At 42.2% G+C, this 23,789-nt stretch overlaps 1 protein-coding gene across 2 annotated transcripts in view; it reads right to left on the minus strand.

Moving 5' to 3' along the window:
• LOC135220527 (cyclin-dependent kinase 9-like) overlaps positions 1 to 23,789 on the minus strand; it is a 167,725-nt gene that overhangs the window by 80,969 nt on the left and 62,967 nt on the right. Inside the window, exon 4 of one of the 2 annotated variants that reach the window (XM_064257707.1) lies at positions 16,725 to 16,760. The exons of the other annotated variant lie outside the window; for it this stretch is intronic. Within the exon in view, the coding sequence (XP_064113777.1) occupies positions 16,725 to 16,760 (36 nt within the window). The remainder of the gene's footprint in view (positions 1 to 16,724; positions 16,761 to 23,789) is intronic. 2 annotated transcript variants of the gene reach the window in all.

A 23,789-nucleotide genomic window follows, 5' to 3' on the forward strand; every position in this document is an offset into this window, starting at 1 on the left:
TAACCCTGAGAACTGAAGGAACCGACTGGGAAGTTTCCATACGAAATTTCAACAAAGCGGCTGAGGCCCGAGAGGTCTATAATGGGTCTCCAAGATCCTTCTGCTTTGGCTGTAACAAACATCCAACTGTAATAACCCGGAGACTTGGAGCAGGTTCTATTGCTTCCTTCTCTAACAAGGAATGAATATCCTTTGCCAAAGCTGTCCCTCTGATGGACGACGGGGAATAACTGGGAAGAAATACTGCTAAGTCAGAGTAGGATGTGCAAGGAAAGGGACCTTGTACCCAATCCTCAAGACCTTGACTACCCAACTCTCTGCTCCCCACTTCTCCCAGATATCTGCGAAGTGGGAGAGACAACCTCCTATTAGTACAGACGAGGGTAACGTCTCCTACTTGCGAAAACCCTTTTTCCCCACAGAAGGTTTAGCAGAACAACAACAACTCGCAGCACTCTTAGTAAGGAAACGAACCTTCTTTGGCGACCTAACCGGGGACCTGCAACTGGAACACTTCCCTGGGGAGGCATTCTAGAACCTCTAAGAGATCTAGTATATTGAGCCGCGACCCAGATTATTGTTTGCTGCGACACTACAGCCGAAGTTGAGGAAACGAAGTTTACCATTGCTGACACACCCTCCTCCTTGAACAAGTATTGCTGAGTGCAATGGGAGCCCACGACAGAGCTCTCTTATTGACGTCCAGAAAATGAAGGGGCAGATGGCTTAGATATAAGTCTCTCCTCTTCTTCCCGAAGAACGTAATACACCCAGCCAAGATATTAGCCTGATACACCAACCCCATTGACACCGAAGTAATCAGATTGTCAAATAAAACTGGATCCGGGACTTAAGAAAAATCCTGTCTAGAAGAAAAATTGTGTGATAATAAAATTGTCCTATTTCAGTGGATAAGTGTATCATCAGGTATAATTTAGAATGAAGTATAAGTTATCTTCTATACTGTTTTGCATGTTACGTACTAATTACCGAGATATAAGGCTGCGAAAGCTTTTCAAGTATTACCCATACCCGTCCCGTTTCAAGAAAACCATTAGGCCAGACAACATCCAAAAAGAATGTGATAATGCTTCTGACTGATGGCAGAACGTATCTTCCAAGAAATTAGACTCTTGCAAAGAAACTCCTACTAGTCTAGATGATGAAGGAGCTCTAGACAGAGGTGGCTCCACCAATTCATTCAGAGGCACTCTGTTACCAGAGAAAGGGTTACCCGCCACACCGTACAACCTCTTCCGAATAGGAAGCAAGGTTGAATCCTGCTTACCTGAACCAATGAGCGCAGTCAACCTGTTGTACACCTCCCTCAAGCCTGCTCAACACAACCGAGCCAAACTAACTTATAAGACGTTTGAGGAACCGCAGGTTTTGTAGAATACAATGTTTCAAACATTGCCTGATTAGGCTGTACCAGATCCTCAGGAGCTTTCAACTGCGGATATAATAAGTGAATGAATTCTATCACTCGCTTGTATTCATTTGAAGTAGCCTGAGGAAAGGCAAATTCCTGAACTTGTTCTTCTTCCTCTGCACAACCTTCTACATCTGGATCGTCCAGTCGGGCCAAAGCATGGGGCGAAAGCATTAAGAGAGACAGAGCGACCACCAGGAGAACCTAACCCCAAAGAAAGGGAACCCGATACCTCCGAATACCTCAATACCTTACCTAACATATCCACATCTACACCAAAGCCAACCTCCAAAGGTTGTGCTAAACTATCATCACCAAGTTGCGAAGAAGAAACACCTGTCTCCAACGCACTTCCCACAAACGGGTGTGCAGAACATAAACCCAGTGTACACCTGTGGCCGCAGCACCAGAGCTGCAAACGCCTGGGTGCACAACCCTTCTGCCTCTGAGATATGACTGGGCAACCAGTACCCAAGAGACACTTGGCCAAGCCAAACCTCTCCCATACACTGACTGTGACGCAATACCTGCACCCAACACTAATTGGTGGCCACGATTTACACCTGCGAGCGGCAAAGCCGCAATACCTGGACCACCTGTTCTCGGTTGAAACAGCGTCCCACTCGGACGAAGACCAGAAGCTGATGAAACATCTGGGTAGATCCGAACCAGCCCCACCCGCTTTAGACAATTGAACAGCCAGAACCTCAGGAAATACCATCAGAACCAACACATTCAGTGATGGAGCAAAAGTGTCGCCTAAAACCAAACTCGCATGCTTCACGGCCGAAATCTTAGCACCCACATCTGTTAAATGGCTCAAAAGCAGCCTTGCGGGTACCTTCTACAACCGCCTGGGAACAGGTTGAAGTCTGCGCAACTGCTTGACCTGCAGCCAAGGAACCAGCCATAGGAACACCCATCAACTTTCACCACATCCAGCCAGAGTGGGAAAGGCCTCCCACTGGCTGTGAAAGGTGTCATCCGAATGCAAGCCTCATGATCCATAACCCCACCACACGAATCAATGAAGGAACCCAATAGAGATAAACCTCAACTGGCTCGTAAACCGGAACAAGGACTCCGGCAGAAGAGTTACCCACTACCTCATACAGAAAGTGATGCTAGCCTAAGTCGTCTTCCCCAAAAACTGCCCAACTCGCCGAAACAAGATTTGCCTACTTGATGTTTAGTTGAATACAACGTATCAAACAATACTTAAATTAACTGTGAGATTCCTTCGGAGCCTGGAATGCGGAAAGAGAGAATGGACAAAGTCCACCATCCGTTCATATCCGCTTCCTTCGCCGGAGAACAAAAACCCACAACTAGCAAACGATTCTCTCTTCAAAGGTATCGATCCTCTACAGGTCAGACCTGTCCGGCCAGACCGGAACAGGAAAAAAAGGGAGAAAGGCCGAACCCCCACAAGATCAGCACAAAAGAACCCATAACTTACTAAGACTGGCTGCTTGATACCAAACGACATACAAGATCCCATCATATCTGAGCCAACCAATCCGATTGCGCAACAATATACCAACAAGATGATAAACTCCTGAGCAAGTTGTACTCAACTGCACAAATCCCGCGCTCCCCCCAGACATGATGACGTAACCCCTGTCCGACCGCTGTCCACCCCCTCACACGAGCCAACAGTCACCAGTTCCGCAAAACATGTAAGAGTTAGTCTCACTCAACTGCGCGTACCCTCACTACCCATTGACGATAACGTTACACCTGAGCCGAATATACCTTGGCAATAGACACCCACCCCTGCGAGTCACTCCCACACTGTTGCGCCAAACGTGTACCAACCAAGATGATGACCTAATCTTGAACCAGTCTCACTTGACTGCGAAACTTCGCACTCACCAGTGACTATGACACGAGACCTGGCCAACTACAATAGGCGAGCAACACCCCCTAAGAGTGAAGAGGTCGCAAAACGCAATCTAACTAACGCCCGTTACCAATACTAAACCTGGACTGGAGTCCGGAGCAAGTGAGGGAAGGAAGTATGCCCAGTAAACACGGAATCAAGGTCGAACCCACATTAAAACCCCTTAAGGTGGAACAGAAAAGCAGCAGGAGAAAGTTGAGAAATAAGCAGGAGAGAGAGAACAGGTGGAGAACCAACTGTGCGGTACATAGTGCTTTAATGACAGGTTATGAACTGTGGACCCAAGGGGAGTCGCAGAAGGAAATTACCAGCTACCCTAAGGGGGCCGAGGGCACAAATAGTGCTAACTATGGTGCAGATGAACTGGAAACAAAGAAGGAAGATTACTGCTAACTATGGTGCAGATGAACTGGAAACGAAGAAGGAAGATTACTAACTACCCTATGAAAGGAGTGGCTGATGACACAACCGGTATCGATACAGTTAACGATGGCACAGATGAATCTCCAACTACCGTAGCCCCCGTAAGAACTACGGAGGACACATTACGTCTCAAAACAAGTAAGGATGAAAATAGGGAGTTGCGGATACCGCCTTGAAGCATCAACACCAGCAGCCTGAGAACTACAGGACCCGTGGAAGGTCCTAAGAAGGCAGCCCCTCCAAAATTACTTCCTTTAACCCCAAAGAGAGAGAGAGAGAGAGAGAGAGAGAGAGAGAGAGAGAGAGAAGAGAGAGGAGAGAGAGAGAGGTTGAAATCCCCAAATTTCAGGATGAAACGATGAAACTGCTGTGTTATTGGCAAAGAAAACAGGAAGAGCAAAAGACTCCGAAGCGACATCCGATGAATGACCAAATAAAGAAGATTGTGTAAAGACATTACAAGTTTTAACAGAAAAAAAATGCGAAAAGAGAAACTAGACCGACTCTGTTCCCCACAATAATCTGACAAACATTAGAAAATCAGGAAAATTATTCAAGAAGTGATCGTGAATACAGTCCGTATTCAAGCTACAGTAATTGACTTGCGTTAATTCGATTTTACGATGGGGTTAGTAATTAAAATCGGCACTACACTGCAAATAAGTCTTCCTATATCTCTTGCACAGCTGGCGTAGGCAGCAGCGTGCAGTCAGACAGCGAGATTGTTGGGTTTAAAATGATATTTTCATAATAAAATAAATTTTTGAACATACTTACCTGGTAGTTATATATAATTTAATTCCCACCCTCCTCCCCTCTAGAGACTAGGGGCATGGAAGATCTGAGGAATAGTTGGAACGGTTCTACGTACCTGGGTAGAGGGCGCACAGGTGGTGCACCTGACTACCCAATTGGCGATTGCCGCGAGTTTTGAAATTCTGCCGTGACATCAGGGACGTTAGCTATATATATAACTACCAGGTAAGTATGTTCAAAAATTTATTTTATTATGAAAATATTATTTTTAAACATCTAACTTACCTGGTAGTTATATATATAGCTGATTGACACCTTTGGTGGATGGTCAGAGACAGCCAACATCGTTGGAATTGACATAAGAGTTAATAAACAAACTTACGGGTTCGTACCTGTTTAAGGAAGCTGACTTTAATGATCTCCTGCCTCATTATGTCTGCTTTCCTTAAAAGATCCAGTGATCCACCCAGGGGGCTGAAGACCTCAAGGAGCTGTCAAACCGGTGCATAACCTCTATGTGACTAGACTCCCTACAATACCCTTGTTCTGGGTGCTACCAAGGAACAAGTTGACCACCTGACTAAGGATCAATGATTGTGGGAGACTGCGTCCAGTCTCCACAAACAACCATAAAATTCAATAGTTCCAAGGTAAGAAAAAGGGTATTGGGTTATGGGATTTCAGGGATAGTCCCTTGTCCCACTAATTGATGAGCTGCTACAAACGGTACCAGCATGTAGCAGTCTTCATACAGAGTTTGCACTTGCCCCAGATAGTGCGACGCAAACACTGATTTGCTTCTCCAAAATGTTGCGTCCAGGATATTTTAAAGGGATCTATTCTGTTTAAAAGCTACAGAGGTTGCTACGGCCCTAACCTCGTAAGTCTTCACTTTTCAATAGCTTGAGATCCACTTCATTAATGCTGAATGTGCTTCCTTGATTAAAGGCCTTATAAAAAAGGATAGTGCATTCTTTGACATTTGCAGAGAGGGCTTTCTGACAGAACACCAAAGCCCCTCTGAATTGCCACGTAATTGCTTTGTTCTTTCCAGGTAATGCCTCAGGGCCCTTACCGGACAAAGAACTCTCTCTACTTCCTTACCTGTGAGATCCGACAGGTTTGGAATCTCGAACGATTTGGGCCAGGGCTGAGAAGGGCGTTTGTTCTTCGCTAGAAATCCCAGCTAGAGAGAGCAGATAGCATTACCCTGTCTGAAACCTACAGCTTTGCTGAAGGCATGGATTTCACTGACTATTTTCGCTGTCGCTAGACTAACTAAGAAGAGAGTTTTCATGGTGAGGTCCTTAAATGATGTTTCCTGTAAAGGCTCGAACTTATCACTCATGAGAAACTTCAGGACTACGTCCAGATTCCATGCTGGAGGGGACTGTAGTCTCTCCTTAGTAGTGTCGAAGGATCTGAGAAGGTCTTGGAGATCTTTATATTCAGACACATTTAAGTTCCTGTCATTGAAGATATCTGCGAACATGCTTATGTATCACTTAATGGTCGTGGTTGTAACGTTACAACTTCTCTTAAAGTCTGCAGCGAAGAGTCTCTCATTCTCCTATCCCATTACAGCGAAGATTCTTCTTCTCGGCAATGGATAGGACATAGGACAGTGACACTCCATGGTGGGTGTCCATGGTATGGGTACTGGGACAATCTATTAGGATGAAGTAATGATTGTTCTGGAACAACCTTCTAAGTCCACAGCGTAGACCGTAACTGACTCGGGCACTCTGACAGCTGCCTACTGACTGCGTTCGGTAGTGAGGCAAGTTGTCCAAGCATCCAAGCAAGTCACGTGATCTTTGCCTTTTAAAGGGTTATGCCGAGAGACCATACAAATTGTCTATTTGTTTGTCACTGATGCTGGACGGCGAGGTGGTGAATCTCTTAACAAGGTGATGATTCTCTTAAGGCATGTGCCCAATAGGCGAAAGTCAATTGCCTTCTAGAGACCGAGGTCCTTAATGGCAAGATATTCTCATAGTAGTTGAATCTCAGCTAAGAAGAAAACAACACTATGTTCCATTAAAGACAAAGGTGGAAAATGAATGCAGCCTACGTCTTCACAGCCGAATCGAGAGAAGGATTTTCAAGGTTCTGAACCTGTGCTTACAAAGGACTGAAAATGCTAACAGCTATTTCATTGCTGTAAGGTGAGGGGTTGTAGTTGCAATGAAAGCGGGGCGGTTTCCAGTAATGAAAAACACAGGGAAGTACTACTTCTAATGGGCTGATCATATGGAAGTAGAGCTGGCAGGTCAGGGAGCAGGCGATGTCTTCCGTATATATCTGTTAATTCAGAGTGGACAATGAACAATTGCACTCCTCCGAATACGAGATATTTTGAGGACAAACTCAGATGTCTGAAGAAAACATTCTGCATTATCACAATGCGATGCAGCAGGAAACTAGTAAAGACTTCTGTTACCGTGCGGTAAACATAAAGATGAAAAAGTCAAGAATATATATCTCTGTTGAAAATTCTCACAATATCCAAGTGGATGCAGAAGATGTCATTCATGTATGCGAGAATCCCAGTTAATCAGAGACCTAAGTCCAATATTGTTGGACAGAGAAAAGTCAATCATTGTAGGGGAGAGAGACATAACCCAACCGTGCATCTCGGAGAGCCAGCTGGTACTGGGTTGTCTTCTGCAGTCCCCTACTCAGTTAGTTCTTGCTCCCTCGATATCCTCAGTTGCAAGGTAATCCATTCCTCGAAGGAATGCATTCGGTTAGAATAATCGAGCGTTAAAAAAGGGATCTATTCTGCTCGAGCAATTATATTTAAACGAAACGGATTTCGGTAAATACAAAAAACTGAGGTGGTGTTGTCGTGACCATAACATAAGTATATCTTAAAAATCAAAACTGGTAACTCCTGGGATGCAGACAGCCCAAGTTGCAGTTCCATTAGGATATTAGACTCCCGATCACAAACCGTAGAATTAACTACGGTATGCGAGTACCCCCCCGGACAATTCAACTGCTTAACAGAATCATGTCTCGAGAGTAATATACGTCGTATATTTGTAGGTTTCTGTACAACAACTTCCCTCCTAAATTCTTTTCCCTTCGAGGAATGACAATAAGGATTGGAAATCTAAACCCTTCCTTCTCTAGTCAAGAGAGTGAAGGAGAAGTCTTCCCTTAAGGAAAGCTTCAATAGTGAAAACAGAAAACCCGAAGACGAAAGTTCAAGCCAAACTGGATGTTTGCTTCTGTATTCCAGGGTTGGTCATCTACTGAGAAATATTCTTACTTCAGTAGCAGTTCTTCTTGCAAATGCTAGAAATTCCAGGAATTCGAGCATTCGGCGAGGTTCCCGATTATCGTAAAAACAATTATCGGGGATTCTCGATATTAAGTCCTGCGTGGCCTTTTGGGCTAAGGCAGAGGAGACCTCATTCACCAACTCTTGTGCTGAAAGAGGTGCATAAAGCAGGTCCGATGAATGGGTGTGACCTCATAAGCAAGGAAAGAATAAATTTGGGCTCTTTCCTTAAGCATTCCTGCCGAGAAAAAACGCAGCCAACTCATCGGAACCATCTCTAATTGTTCCGCCCTTGTCTGAAGCCTCTTTTCTTCGAATTTCTAGCCACCGGTCTTGTGTTCCCTCTACTGAGGGATCTTCCTCGAAAAGGTCGAGAAACTCGAGGCACAGGAGTAGTTTCCTTGAGTTTCTGTGCTCCAAAACTTGTTGGTAGGACTTTCCTTGCTGCCTTTGTCATTAGATCCTGCGTAGCCTTTTGGGCTAAGGCAGAGGAGACTTCCTTCACTAAATCTTGTGGGAAAAGATGTGTGGAAAGGGGAGCAAACAGCAGTTCCACTTTTTGAATGGGTGTGACCCCATTCGAAAGGAAAGAACACATTTGGGCCCTTTTCTTCAGGATTCCTGCAGAGAAAAAGAGCCGCTAACTCGTTCGACCTGTCTCGAAGAGCTTTGTCAATGCAAGACATCAGGTGAACAATCTCTTCTGTATCAGCAGACTTGAAGGTTTCTATTTTCTTCCCCAAAGATCCCAGAGTCCAGTCTAAGAAATTAAATACCTCGAAGGCTCTAAAAATCCCTTTGAGGAGGTGGTCCATTTCAGAGGTAGACCAAAAAACCTTCGTCTTTCCCATGGCCGTCCGACGAGAAGATTCCACTAGACTCGAGAAGTCCCCTTGGGAAGAAGCGGGAACTCCCAGACCGAGAGCTTCTCCAGTATCATACCAGATGCTAGATCTGGAAGCTAATCTGGCCGGAGGAAATGAGAAAGCTGTCTTTCCTTGGTCTCTCTTCGTGTGCATCTATTCCTTCATAATTTTCAACGCTCTCTTCGAAGAGCGTGATAACACCATCTTTGTAAAGTCGGACTTCTTAGTTGCCTTCCCTAGAGTGAACTCTGAAGGTAGGGAACGAGGGGCAGCTGGAACAAACTTTTCCGGAAAAAGTTCTGTGAAAACTTTAATAAGTCTTTTCAAGTCTGACGAAGGCTGTAGATCTCTTTGATTCTCTTTGTCGGAAAAGTCTTCCATCAGACGAAAAGGAGAAGGGGGGGGAGTCATCCTTCCCTTCTCCCGATTGACCCATAACCGACGTAGCGATGTCATGCTTCGTTGGTGCTTCCAAAGAATGTTCTTGACGCCTGGTGTCCTGACGTTGAGAATCCTCACGCTCAGCTTCCTGGTGTTGAACTTCTTGACATTTGGTGTCCTGCTGTTCAAATACTCGACGTTCGGCGTCTTGGCGTCCAGCCTCTTGACGCCTGGCGTCCAGCTTCTTGACTCTTGGTGCTCTGTCGTCGAGAATCTTGACGATCAGCGCCATGGCTTTCAGTTTCTTGACGCCTGGCGTCTTGGCGTCCAGCCTCTTGACGCCTGGCTTCCAGCCCCTCGACGCTCGGCGTCCAGAATCTTGACGCTTGGTGTCCTGGCGTCCATAATCTTGACGCTTGGCGTCCTGGCGTCCAGAATCTCGACGCCTGGCATCCTGGCGTCCAGGCTCTTGACGCTTGGTGTCCTGGTGTCCAGAATGTTGACATCTGTCGTCTAGGTGTTGAGAACCTTGACGCTCTACGTCCTGGCATCCAGCTTTTCATCCAAGCTTTTGACGTATGCTGTCCTTGCGCACGAACTAAGGCATCCAATCGTCTGATACTTCCTTTCCTCCTACCAAAGACGACGGCCGCCTGTGCGACATCTTGCGTCTTAGCTTGGTAGGAGAGCAAGCATCGGAGTCGAAAGAGAAGCGTTCAGGAGTTGCAGTACGCACCGAAGGCCTCCCTCCGTCCGATACTTCCTTTCTTAGTTTGGTAGGAGAGCAAGCATCAGAGTCGTAAGAGAAGCGTTGCGGAGTTGTAGCCCGCACCGAAGGCCTCCCCACGTCCGATATTTCCTTGCCTCCTACCAAAGACGACGGCCGCCTGTGCGACATCTTGCGTCTTGGCTTGGTAGGAGAGCAAATATCGGAGCTGGAAGGGAAGCGCTCCGGGCTGCTCCAATGACTACATCCTGGCAGTTCTTGACGCTTGGCGTCCTTCTTTACTGGATGTTGTCTTTTAAGGGGTCTAGATTTCGAAGTCTGACGCCAGCAGCGTCTGGGTACTGCGTTGTCAGACGATGAAGAAAACACTTTAACCTCGCCTTCCCAATGGCAAGGGTAAGTGTCCTGGGGATCGTCAACAGGTACGCTCGAGGGGACGGCCGCTCGGGAGCTAAAACCTCTCGCCTCCCTTCGTCAGTCGACATTCCTTCTCACAGGGGTTGGTGAGCTTGGAAGAGGTCTAGGACTAGGAGCGCGACAGATCCGACCGGTCGCACCCTCCACTGCACTTGCACTTGATTTTAGCACTGTAACTTGTGATTTTAAGATCTCTCACATTCGACCATGATTTCTCCCTGCTTCTATGAGGGATTCTACCTTTGCCAAGGGCTTGAATGGTCGCTATCATGTCCTTTAAAGTTGGACCAACACCTGTATCAGTAGGGGGAATAGGAGCTATTACTACGGAAGCAGGATCAATAGGATCACTAACAAGGGAAAGAGAATTGTCAATTCCCTGACTATTTCTAGAAGAGCGAGACATATTACTCTTCGCTCTCCTGATCTTATTCTTTTCAAGCTTTCGCACATAGCAATAACATGCATCCACTCATTTTCAGGTAAATGGACACATTCTTTCTCCTATCATCCAACTCACCACTCTTGCCCCTAAATTCATATAAATTGAATGAGGATCTATCGAGGTTTTAGCAAAGCCGAGTATTACATCCTTTCACTCACATTCTTACACTCGAAGCAGAATCAGCCATGTTTGAAAAATGCAAAAGAGAGATCAAGAATAAGCAAGAGTCAAAGCAATAATATTCTAAATCAAACATTCTCTTATCATCATCATTCATTATGTTCCATCATCATTATCAAGATGATACACATGTCACCCAACAACACGCAAAAGCCAAAGCCAAAGTGTACTTCACCAAATAACTGTGAAAAAACACGGGCCAAACGAGCGAAATTCCAACGATGTCACCGATGTCGGCGGCAGGGAAGATCTGAGGAATAGTTGGAACGGTTCTACGTACCTGGGTAGAGGGCGCACAGGTGGTGCACCTGACTACCCAGTAATCGGCGATTGCCGCGATTTTTGAAATTCTGCCGTGACGTCAGTTAGATGTTTAAAAACAGAATTTTGGCCAAAGGCCGAGTATTGGGACCTATGAGGTCATTCAGCGCTGAAAGGAAATTGACAGAAAAGTGTTTGAAAGGCGTAACAGGAAGAAAAAGCCTCTGTTGCACAATGAATCAAGTGTTAGGAGAGGGTGGAAAATAAGAGAGAGAGAGAGAGAGAGAGAGAGAGAGAGAGAGAGAGAGAGAGAGAGAGAGAGAGAGAGAGAGAGAGAGAGAAATATTACAATCGTCTAACATCTCCACCTCAAAAATTTTGCACCCTTTTCTAAGTTAAAAAAATATTATCTTAATGATAATATATACTCGTATACCTGCGTACAGCTATGAACAACCGAACGAGAACTTTGTTGCTAATACAATCGAATCTGATAGCAACATCACTTTACTGTATTCATACGTGTGCGACAGTAATCAAATCCGATAGCAACATCCGTTTATTGTACAGTTACCATCCGAGTTACGACCTGCGCGAGTTACGTCCACCCGTACTTACGACAGTGTCCGACAGGGGTCTATTTTTTTATATTTGGCGGCGTTTACTGTTTGGCAGCGCGGTAGCGTAGTGCGTGCGGCGCGGTGTGACAGTTACGACGGCGCCGGCAGCACAGCATCCCAGACAGACTCATCCCAACCACCTCACTCACTGTCTAGACATTGTAGCAGTACTGTAACATTGTAGCAGGAACATTTTTTTCATTACACCTTTGCCATGGCCCCTAAGAGAAAGTCTGACTCATCAGAATGCAATTCTGCCAAGAAAGCTAGGAAGGCACTGACGTTGGAGATGAAGATGGACGTAATCAAGAAATATGAAGGTGGGATGAAAGTTAATTGTATAAGCAGAAGTCTCCATCTCTCCCACTCCACGGTCTCCACCATTCTTAAGGACAAGGAAAGGATTAAGGACGCAGTGAAAGGAGCAGCCCCAATCAAGTCAACTATTATCACCAAACAGCGTGAAGGACCGATAGCAGACATGGAAAAGTTGTTATTTACGTGGCTGGAAGATAATAGACAAAGAAATGTGCAAGTGATGTTGCGAGCAGTGCAAAGCAAGGCAACAAGTTTATTTAAAATGTTAAAAGAGAAAGGAGGTGAAGAATATGCTTCGTTGGAGTTTATAGCGAGTGATGGGTGGTTTCGTCGATTCCGAGATCGGTACCAAGTGCACCATGTTCTGACGAAAGGCGAGGCTGCTAGCAGTGATGCGCCTGCTGCTAAGGCATTCGTTGAAGAATTTGATAAACTAATTGTGAAAGAAGCAATAGAAGAAAGGAAAGCTGAAGAAGAAAGAAGAGAGGAAGAAAAGGAAGTTGTAGAAGAGGAGGAGCCCAAACGAAAGTTTACTGTAAAGGGATTATCGGAAGCCATACAAATGCTTAATACAATGCTGCATAAATTGGAAGGAATGGATCCGAATGTTGAACGGTTTGCCCGGATAGAGAGATCTATGCAAGAAGTAATGAGGCCATACAAAGAAATCTACGATGAAAAGAAAAAGCAGAAGATCCAAACGACACTTAGCATGTTTGTCAAACGAACACAAAAGCCCGCCTCATCCAGCATCGAAGCCACCCCCTCCCCTACATCGGCCAGCGCAGTAACCACCCCTTTCCCCGATCCACTGCCTCACCTGACTTAACAGCTGATCTTTCTTTCGACCGTGCGTATGAAGAAAGTGTTGATGACGTCGAACCAAGCACCAGTGAACATTAATTTTGAGTGTTGTTTTGCTTATTTTTTTACATGCATATGTATTTTCTATTTTGTACTACAGTACTGTTCTATTTTTGAACTGTAACTTTTCTATTTTCGTATTTTGATCTTCATTTGTATTTTTGTATAATAAATTCAACTGCAGTAATAAATATTTTATTTCTAAAACCATATTATATTAAGATGTATGTACGTAGTATATCAACTAAGCAACTGAAAAAAAAAGCTAAATACATTGCACCTACAGTATAATATTAAAAATATCTCTATGATAAAATGATAAAAGTGAAACTAAAAGGCATAAAAATGATAAATACATAAACAGCTTGTACGTATAGTACAACAGTAATATTATTCAACAGAAAAAGTATGATAAAAGTGAAACTAAAAGGCATAAAAATTATAAATAAACAGCTTGTATATACATATGTACAGTAATATTATTCAACAGAAATATATGATAAAATTATAAAAGTGAAACTAAAAGGCATAAAAATGATAAATAAACAGCTTGTATATACACAATAATATTATTCAACAGAAAAAGTTACTTAAAAATGCAACACATTCATATCATATGTCCTCGAGTACAGTATAATCTTCCACTTTAACCGAGTACTTATAATCCACGTGTCGGCCATTTTGGCTGGTATTTTCGACTAACGACCATTCTGACATACGACCTGTTGGTCGGAACGGATCTAGGTCGTAACTCGGATGGTAACTGTATTCATCCGCATGCGACAGTTAGTACTGTATTCATGTTATAAATGTAGCTAAAGCTGATAAGGCAATATTACGTGCATCAGCAACCTGGATAAGTCCCAAGCTTTTGTATGAATTCAAACGCAGCCGTGGTAAAAGAAAACTAATAGCATGAAAGAGCTCATTTACTGTGTTTTCACACCGACAAAAGATTGATAAAGTAAGGCTCGTAATACCTATGAAAATGAGTGAAAACGAACGGAATCACTAAATTTTACGCAATCTAACCTAAGGGAAAAACTAGCTTCCAATGAGACGTATTAGTCAAATTTTGGCCTTAAATTATGTCGTAAGACGAACAATATGACTTCGTTCCATATACGTTAAGTATCCAGATATTCATTTATGCTAACTAGGAACAAAATCATTAGCCGAGACCAAGTAATATGGTTGAATCTGGAGCAAAGGAAATAGACTAGTCGGCATCATTGTCTGTCTAAGCCATGCCTCCTTACAACAGTGCTGTTTTGATGACAAGCTTATGTAAATGTAATTTAATTGAAAAGTAATCAATTACATATTCTAAGGTAATTAAATGTAACTCTTTATTAGGCCTAATATTAATTTCAGTTGTCACTGTAATTTGATAATATGACTGGTAATTATTTTTGTAACTGACAGCAATTTGTCTATTAGATGGATGAAGACGTCATACAAACGAATTCTGTCACCAGAGGGAATTTCTTGGATCAGATTATATGGCACAAGATATCATTATTGACTATGTTAAATGTCAACATAGTTGAAAACATGTCTCCGTCAAGACGACAAACATGGCATAAGTGAGGAAGAGTTGTTACGTTAGACATGCTAGCCAATCAGGACAAGAATGAGTTGGATGAGGCAGCACAAACTCGTATTCGCCATCAGCTGATTCCAGAGCGAGAATGACTGCTGAGTTAGTATTTATACTACGCTAATATGATGATACATATAAAACACTTATAATGCTGAAGTCGGACAGAATCTGATCTTCATTCCTGTTCGATTACATTTCATACTGAATTATCCTAAGATCGGATTCTCGTTCGTGTTCAGTTTACACCTGTAGTACTGAATTATCTGAAGTCAGAATGCCTTGAGCCTACAGCGTTAGCCACAATAAAAAATGACTCTATCTATATGTAGTACAGCAAATACTTCAGGCTAGACTACTGTATATGCATACAATATATCATCGTGAACACTAGGCTAGCCGTAGTTAATTGTTATTCGATTTCTCTACATACTGAATTATCGAAAGTCAATATGCATTGAACAGAGAATTAGTTGATATTAACAATTACTATATCGTATTTGTAGAGGAAATGAATCTCTGGGACGAAGGAGCAGTATTCAACCCTTCAGAACCAGACAGACCCAAAACCAGATCTGAACGACCAACCATGGCCTAGAAAGCTTCTGATGCAAGGAACTCGAAGCAGGAAAAACCCAAAGAGGCTCTAAAGACAAACTGTCCCTCTAAAACTACTACCTATAATAGAAAACCGACCTGAAGAAGCCTGCACTTCTCTTCCTGAACACTATGTAGCCTATTATCCCTACTCCTCTGTATCTGACCTAAATTTTCATCATCCTGAGAACTTACAGATCGAGGGAAGGGGAAATCTGCTGCCAACACTACCTGCTCTGCGCCAGGGGGGCCGGCAGAACCTACTCACTCGGAGGCTTGCGGTTCTCCATTACCCCCAGCACCCGTTAGGGATGGTTCTGGAACAGGCAGGGGAGCTGAAAAAGAATGATTAGAATCAACTACAGGCAGTCCCCTGGTTACGACGGGGGTTCCGTTCTTGAGATGCGTCGTAAGCTGGAACATTGTCAAAAATCCTAAGAAAACCTTACTTTTAATGCTTTGGGTGCATTGAAAACTATGTAAACTGCATTCTTATTGCATTTTTCATCAAAAAAACATTTACATATTGATTATTTTGCATTTTTGGTGCCATATTTCATCTGCCAGATCAGCGTTTGTAGGCGTCGTAAGTCTGGAACATGCGTCGTAACCCTGGAACATGTGTTGTAACCCTGGAAATAATTTCTTATGAATATAATTGAAAAGCATCGTAACCTCGGAACGTCGTAAGCCGAGACCGTCGTAACCCGGGGACTGCCTGTATACTCCTACTACTACCACTATCTCAATTTTGGTTAAATTATTCGTCAGGCTAGAAATAAGCTAAACATACTACTAGATGATAACCTGTCTACTAATTTCTTGAATAACTAACTCTAATGTTTCCTTGTCTCCTGACTAAGACAAACATCTCTGACTGGTATTACACTGAACCTTCCTACACGAAATAATGAAGAGAACGTCGATCATGTGTGAGGGTACTCATCCTATGCTTGCAGGGCGTGCAGAGCCGGTGAGCACCAACATGTCCAGCAGTAGAAGGCTCAATCGTCGAACTGTAGATGAAGCAGAAGCAGAGGCGTTTGCAGACGGCGACGACGTTTATTTTCTAACTTATCCATAGTGAGCACAAAGTAGCTATCCAAAGTTGAATCAGGAGAAAAACATTAATAACAGTCCAAGGTTGTAATCTGTATCCAAAATACGAAACTTTGACTGGGGTCGGGCTAAATGACAAAAAGTTCGCCTGATGAGGGAACAAGAAACAATTGAGGAGACAGGTCTCTGGTGGCTGGTATTTGCAGCAGCGTTGCCAACGGTAACACAGGTAACTCATTTGACTAGATTTTACCTGCAGCGTTGGTACACTGACAGTTAAAATTACCCACTTAGTGGGTAAATATGTGGGGATGTAGTTCGGGCAGGTCAGTAACCAGGGCTAATTCAGGTGTTCAGGGAGTGTATTGCAATATTATTAGTAATCTTAAAATAAAAATTCTGGGGATGTTTACTCAATTGTCAACACCCATGCAGACACAAAACGTGAGATAAGTGACTTATGGGTACCCAAGGCTCCATGTGACATGCACTGCGCTACTACTGATCATTTGTCTGTTAGACCAAAAATGTGGGCATATAAGAAAGGTGGGGTTCACATGAAACAAATCATAACACATATCATTACCTTTAGCTGGTTTCTGTAGGCCTGGGGGTGGAGGACCTGAAAAAAGATACTTAGTATCACATTATGAAAGAGCATACGTATACGTACTACAATTACAGTGTTCCCCCGTATTTACGTTCTCCGGATTCGCGGACTCACACATTCGCGGATTTTTCTTTGGAACCTATCTAGAAATTATTCGCGGACGGACTCGCCCATTCGCGGAATTTTCCGACGAAAATAATCACTAATTAGTGTATTTTGATGTTTATTTTCATGACTAAATACATTTTTATGATACAAAAATGATTTACTTATTTTCAAATATTAATTTTGATTAATACTGTATTAGTAAGTTTAATAAGTTTAAATGATCTCACATTATAAAAATAATAATTCTCTCTCTCTCTCTCTCTCTCTCTCTCTCTCTCTCTCTCTCTCTCTCTCTCTCTTCTCTCTCTCTCTCTCTCTCTCTCTCCTCTCTCTCTACTACAAAGATGTATGTTTTTTTGTATGATAAATAAATGATTATTATTTTCAAATATTAATATTAATTTATACGGCAATAATATCAATTCATTAAAGAAAATACCATAGGTGAATAGTAAGATTTTAGCTTATAATTTTAAAAAAACTATGGAAGAATGAAGGAAATCCCAGTCAGATTCTTTCTCTAACTTCAGGTACTAAAACTCAGATATACGTATCAAGTTAAGTGACCGGAGGGAGAAGGAGCTGATTTGTTGCTGCCATCAAGTGGTCATGAAATTTCCACCTCTCTCTCTCTCTCTCTCTCTCGCCTCTCTCTCTCTCTCTCTCTCTCTCTCTCTCTCTCTCTCTTTTACTGAGATGAGAGATTTTTATGGTACATATATGCGTAATATGTTTATTAATATTTTCAAATAATAATAATAATAATAATAATAATAATAATAATAATAACTGTAATTACAAAAATCATATGTGAAAGTATTTTACAAATACTACAATAATCTCTCTCTCCTCTCTCTCTCTCTCTTCTCTCTCCTCTCTCTCTCCTCTCTCTCTCTCTCTTAAAGCGATGTATGTTTTTTGGATGAGATTTACTAATTTTCAAATATCAATATTAATGTAAACAGCAATAATATAAATTCATTAAAGAAAATGCTAAAGTGAATTAGCAAGATTTTAGTTTATAAATAAAAAGAATTATGTAAGAATAAAAGAAAATGCATTTAACCCCGTGTCTTGTTACGTAGCCAGCTTGGTTGGCTGGGTTCCAACTGTCAAATCCAGTGTTGCCATCTATGGATCATTGAAATTCTCTCTTTCTCTTTTGCTGATATGAGATAATTTCTATGGTACTTGTGTATGATGTTAATATTTTCGCATAATAATATAATTAATAAGATAATAATAATAATAATAATAATATAACTAATCTCAAAATTCACATGTGATAGTATTTTAAAGAAGTACAATAATCATCCATTTCACTCTTTAAATAAGGACAACTCTCTCACTCTCTCTCTAACCCTCTCTCTCTCTCTCTCTCTCTCGCTCTCTCTCTCTCTCTCTCTCTCTCCACACGAGATACTAGCATGCGTTAGTGGTAACTCTCGCCCTCTGTATGGGCTGGTAGTGTATGTATAAGTATATCTTTAAGGACATTACTACATTTTATGGTAAAATAATAATAATATACAGTACTAGTTTACAAATAATATTACGTTTAATGAGATTAAACAGTAACAATAACATTCTCTCTCTCTCTCTCTCTCTCTTACGTATGTTTATTTGTTTTGTAGTGTAAATAAATGATTTACCTTATAACTAATTTTCAAATATTAATAAGATTAATTAAAAATAGCGATTCCCAGTCTTTTTATCCACTTGGAGGAACATGGGCGGGGGAGTAAATGAGTTTGATATACGAATTGGTGGAGGGGAGGAAGCGGAGTCTTGGAGTTATCTCTCTCTCTCTCTCCTCTCTCTCTCTCATCTCATCTCTCTCTCTCTCTCATCTCTCTCTCTCTCTCTCTCTCTCCATTATTATTCTCTCTGTCTCAGAAATAATTCATAATTTCACTCTTGAGGGTCAAATATATGATGTTGCCATTCATTGGTCTCTCTCTCTCTCTCTCTCTCTCTCTCTCTCTCTCTCTCTCTCTCTCTCTCTCTCTCTCTCTCTCTCTCTCTGTTATTTTCTGTAGGTATATATTTTTAATGGTAAAATGTTTAAAATGACTTTAAAATGATATTAATATATAACCTCAAAGATTAATGCAGTAATAGGTTAGTAATTTTAGGTATATTTGAAGTAGGATGTTATTAAAGGTATACATTTGGCATCTGAACTTTCAAGATAGGCAGTTATAAGCATTTTTAGTGGTGGTTTTAACTATTCGCGGGTTTTAACTATTCATGGGGGTGTCTGGTACACATCCCCCGCAAATATGGGGGGAACACTGTATTCTTAGAAAGAATAGCAATGAAATAAGTAACCCTTAAAAAACTGTGGGCATGAAAGCTAACTAGCCTGACTTTACAAGATAATTAATGCATATTAAATGACATTTCTATGATAGAACAAAGTTTAAATACACTTATCCAGTAATTACATAGCTAAGAGTTTCACTCGCCGACAGTTAAAATCCCGAAATTCACAGGTCACGCTAACTATCTATTTGTTTTAGTTAGGTGGCAGTGCCCCACCCATTTTCAGGGCAAGTGAAAGGATCAACACGGCAAAGAGCTCAGTTTGTTTATGCTCATCAACAAAATCCATGCAAGGGGCAGAGGGTGGGCTCCGATTATTTAATTACTGGATAAGTATAATCAAAACTTTATTATATCATAAAAATGTCATTTTTAATCATACAACTTCCCAGTACAGGCAGTCCCTGTCATAAGTCGGAAAATTGTCAAAAATCCTATGAAAACCACACTTTTAATGCTTTGGGTGCATTAAAAACTATGTAAACTGCAAAATTATTGCATTTTTCACACAAAAAAAAAAACATTAAAATATTGATTATTTTGCATTTTTGGAGTCACATTTCTTTCGCCAGATCGGCGGTGTAAGCGCTGTAACCCTGGAACAATGTGTCGTAAACCTGGAAATAATTTCTGATGAATATAACTGAAAAGTGTTGTAACCTCAGAACGTCGTAAGCCGGGGACTGCCTGTAATTATTCAGCTGATTTCCAAATTGCAGGAAGCATGGATAATTCTACCTCAGATTCATAAAAATACATAGAGGGAGAATAGAAAAGCTTTACCAACACTAATTAAAATTGTTTGTTGATTACTTACCTGATAAGATAGTGGCAGGAAAATACTGCCTCTGGTTGCCACTCATCTCATCATGTAACGGCATGGCGGTAAAGCCATGTAACGCCCATTCAATAGTGGGACCTTTGTAGTGAAGGACAATTCCGATGGCTAATGTTAGTGTTTCTGCATATAACGTAAGATATGCAGCTAAATAAAAGATTAATTTTGTATATGTATATTCGTTATACAATCTGTGAGCATGTATCACGTGGTACGTCACGTGACTTGCCATGACATCATCACAAAGAATGTAGGCCGTGAATGATTGGACCTGCGGCAGTCTTCTAGGAACAGCGAGTTAGTAACATTCAGTTGGATAGCTTTTTTGCGTTTAACACTGGTAGCAGAGCGTGGTTGGAGAGATCATAATGGCGTCAAGCAAGTGGCCACCTAAGTTCAGTGATGAAAGCGCATATGAAAGCTGGAAGAAGGACATAAACATATGGTGTGAATTGACCGAACTGCCGAAGAGCAAACAAGCACTAGCTATACACCTGTCCTTGGAAGGGTGCGCCAGAGTGGCAACCTCGGAACTGGAGACAAGCGATCTAAAAAAAGAAAATGGTGTGAAAACTATCATAGAAAAACTTGACAGTTTGTTTCTTGCTGAAAAAGGGCGTCGGCAATTTACGGCCTTTCAAGAGTTGTATAATCTCAGAAGATCAGAGAATACGGAAATAAGGAAGTTCGTTTCTGAGTTTGAGCACACATACTTTAAGTTCAAGAAACAAGAAATGGAACAACCTGATCCCGTAATGGCGTTTATGCTTCTTGCATCATGTGGTTTAAGTGACAGTGAGCAGCAACTAGTGATGTCAGCAATCGTAGAGGTATCGTATGATAATATGAAATCTACGTTAAACAGAGTGTTTTCTGGCAACATCGGAGAAAAAGATAGTAAGGGTGTACAGGAATTAACAAAACAAGTGACTGAGATAAAGAGTGAGCCGGTCTTCATGACTAACGACGAGGGTGGCAGTGCAGAAACACCAGAGAGTGCTCTGTATGTTAGGGGGTTCCAGCGTGGAAGAGCCAGACAACGTGGTGAGGGTGGTGCAGTGAGAGGCCGTGGAGGATGGTCACATTCAGCAAGAGGACAATCACGGAGGAAACAAAACCCAATTGGTCCAGATGGCAAGGTGTCAAGGTGTGTAACATGTGATTCACGATTCCATTGGGCTCGTTACTGTCCAGATGCGTACGAAAATTCCGGAGGTTCGGAAGGCAACGAAAAAGGTGAAAAATCTTCGGAAACGAACAGTGAAAGTGTTCACTTGTCCCTGTTTGTTGGGTACACAGGAAATGGCGATAAGGAAGGAAAACTTAATAAGCTTGAAGATGAGGCCAAGGGCTGTGCATTATTGGACTCAGGTTGCTCAACTACGGTGTGTGGAGTTGACTGGTTGAGTAATTTTGTTTGTGGTTTAAGCGATTATGAACGTAAAAAGATTGTGGAAAATGAATCATCATCCACATTCACATTTGCAAGTGGTAATACTGTGTCTTCCATCAAACGTGTTTGTCTTCCTTGCTCTATTGGCGGAATCAGTGCTACCGTGACTACAGACGTGGTGAGTTGTAACATAACACTATTGTTGAGTAAATGCTCAATGAAGAAGGCTAAAATGATCATAAACTTTGGAACAGATCAGGTAAATGTGTGTGGGAAATTGATTGATTTGAAGACATCGTCATCGGGTCATTATTTAATGCCGGTGTCAGCTTGACTAGGACAGTGTTGCCAAACCATAGCGCTGGCAACACTGTGGGGAAGCGATGTGAGAAAGACTGCTTTGAAACTACACAAACAGTTTGGCCATCCTACAGCTTCAAGGTTAATTAAACTTGTGAAAGATGCTGGCATTAATAATTTGGAAATTAAAAAAGCCATTGAAAGAGTAAACATAGTGTGTGAAGTGTGTCACAAGCTAAAGAAGGCCAGACCACGTCCTGTTGTGTGCATCCCCATGGCGAGTAAGTTTAATGAAACTATTGCAATGGATTTAAAGATTTGGGGAAAGAAATATTTGTTGGTGATCATAGACATGGCAACCAGGTACTGTGCTGCCACAGTCATTAGTGACAAGCGTGGAACAACCATTGTGAGTGAGTTATTTAAAAAGTGGATTAGTATTTTTGGTGCACCGCAAAAAATTCTAACAGACAATGGCTGTGAATTCAATAATGATGATATGAGGGTGCTAGGAGAAACATTTAACATCAAGGTGATGACAACCTCTGCAGAGAGTCCATGGAGCAATGGAGTGTGCGAGCGACAGAATGCTGTGATTGGCGACACTGTCAGGAAAATTATGGATGACAGTAAATGTAGCTTGGAAGTGGCTTTGGCATGGGCAATATCTGCAAGAAATGCGTTATCCAATCACTCAGGGTTCGCCACCCAACCAGCTTGTTTTCGGTCATAATCCTGGATTACCCAGTGTGTACACGAATAACCCACCAGCTTTAGAATTTAGTACATCAGAAATTGTGAGAGACAATTTAAATGCACTACACTTGGCTAGACAGGAGTTCATCAAATCAGAATCAAGTGAACGTTTGAGGAGAGCTTTGCGACACAACATACGTGCAAGTGATGTCAATGAACTCGAAAATGGTGATGAAGTATTTTATAAAAGAAATGACAGCCCTGAATGGCATGGCCCGGGTATCGTTATTGGCAAGGATGGGAAGCAAGTTTTTGTGCGACACGGTGGTGTTTACATAAGAGTACACGAGTGTAGGTTAGCGCATCCTCCCGCTAACAGCCCAATAGTGAAAGATATATGTAGCGTTGCTCCAGAGACAGTGCAAGAGGAAAGAAAACAAGCGTCGCTTTCTTACAACCATGAGTTGTGCGAGGAAGACTCTGAGGATGAAGAGTCGGTGAATAAGTCCGCAGAAGTGGAGATCGAAGAGGTGGGTGTATCTGAATATGCAGAGAGTGAAAATATAGAAATAGCGACAGAAGCAGCATCAAAGGATACATCAAGGCTTTCAGTTGGTGAAAGGGTAAGAGGTATACACGTTGAAAGTGGTGAATTCAGGTCGGGTAAAATTGTCAGTCGAGCCGGTAAAGCCACTGGCAAATATAAGAACTGTTATAATTTAAAGTGGGACTATGATGGAAGTATCTCTTGGGCAGATTTGAGTAAAGATTTTAGTGATTTAGAGATTGTTGATGACAACACTGAGATGATGGTTCTATTTAATTCGGATCAAGTCTTGAGTGCCAAGGAAACAGAAATTCAGAACTGGAAGGATAATGATGTCTATGAAGAGGTGAATGATGTTGGACAAGATGCACTATCAGTTCGATGGGTTATTACTGAAAAATTAAAAGGGGGAAAACCAGTGGTGAAAGCTCGTTTAGTTGCGAGAGGTTTTGAAGAAGACAGCACAGATTTGAAAAAAGATTCTCCTACGTGCTCCAAGGAGGCGGTGCGTTTGGCTTTGTCACTGGCCGCTACACGTCACTGGGATATAAAAGCAGCATACCTGCAGGGGGACAAGATTGAAAGAATTGTACACCTGCGTCCTCCACCAGAGTTTGATGAAGGTAAGCTGTGGAGGTTAAAGAAGACTGCTTACGGCTTGTGTGATGCCACTCGACAGTGGTATTTGAGTGATAAAAATCTGCTGCTAAATCTGGGAGCTAAAGTGTGTACACTTGATCCGGCGCTGTTTTGGTTACATGACGGCAAAGCTGAAGGAGTGGTGTGCATTCATGTCGATGATTTTTTATGGGCAGGAACACCAGAGTTTAAGCG

This window comes from Macrobrachium nipponense, chromosome 2 (genome assembly GCF_015104395.2).
Source record: "Macrobrachium nipponense isolate FS-2020 chromosome 2, ASM1510439v2, whole genome shotgun sequence".
NCBI classification, from domain to species: Eukaryota; Metazoa; Arthropoda; class Malacostraca; order Decapoda; family Palaemonidae; genus Macrobrachium; species Macrobrachium nipponense.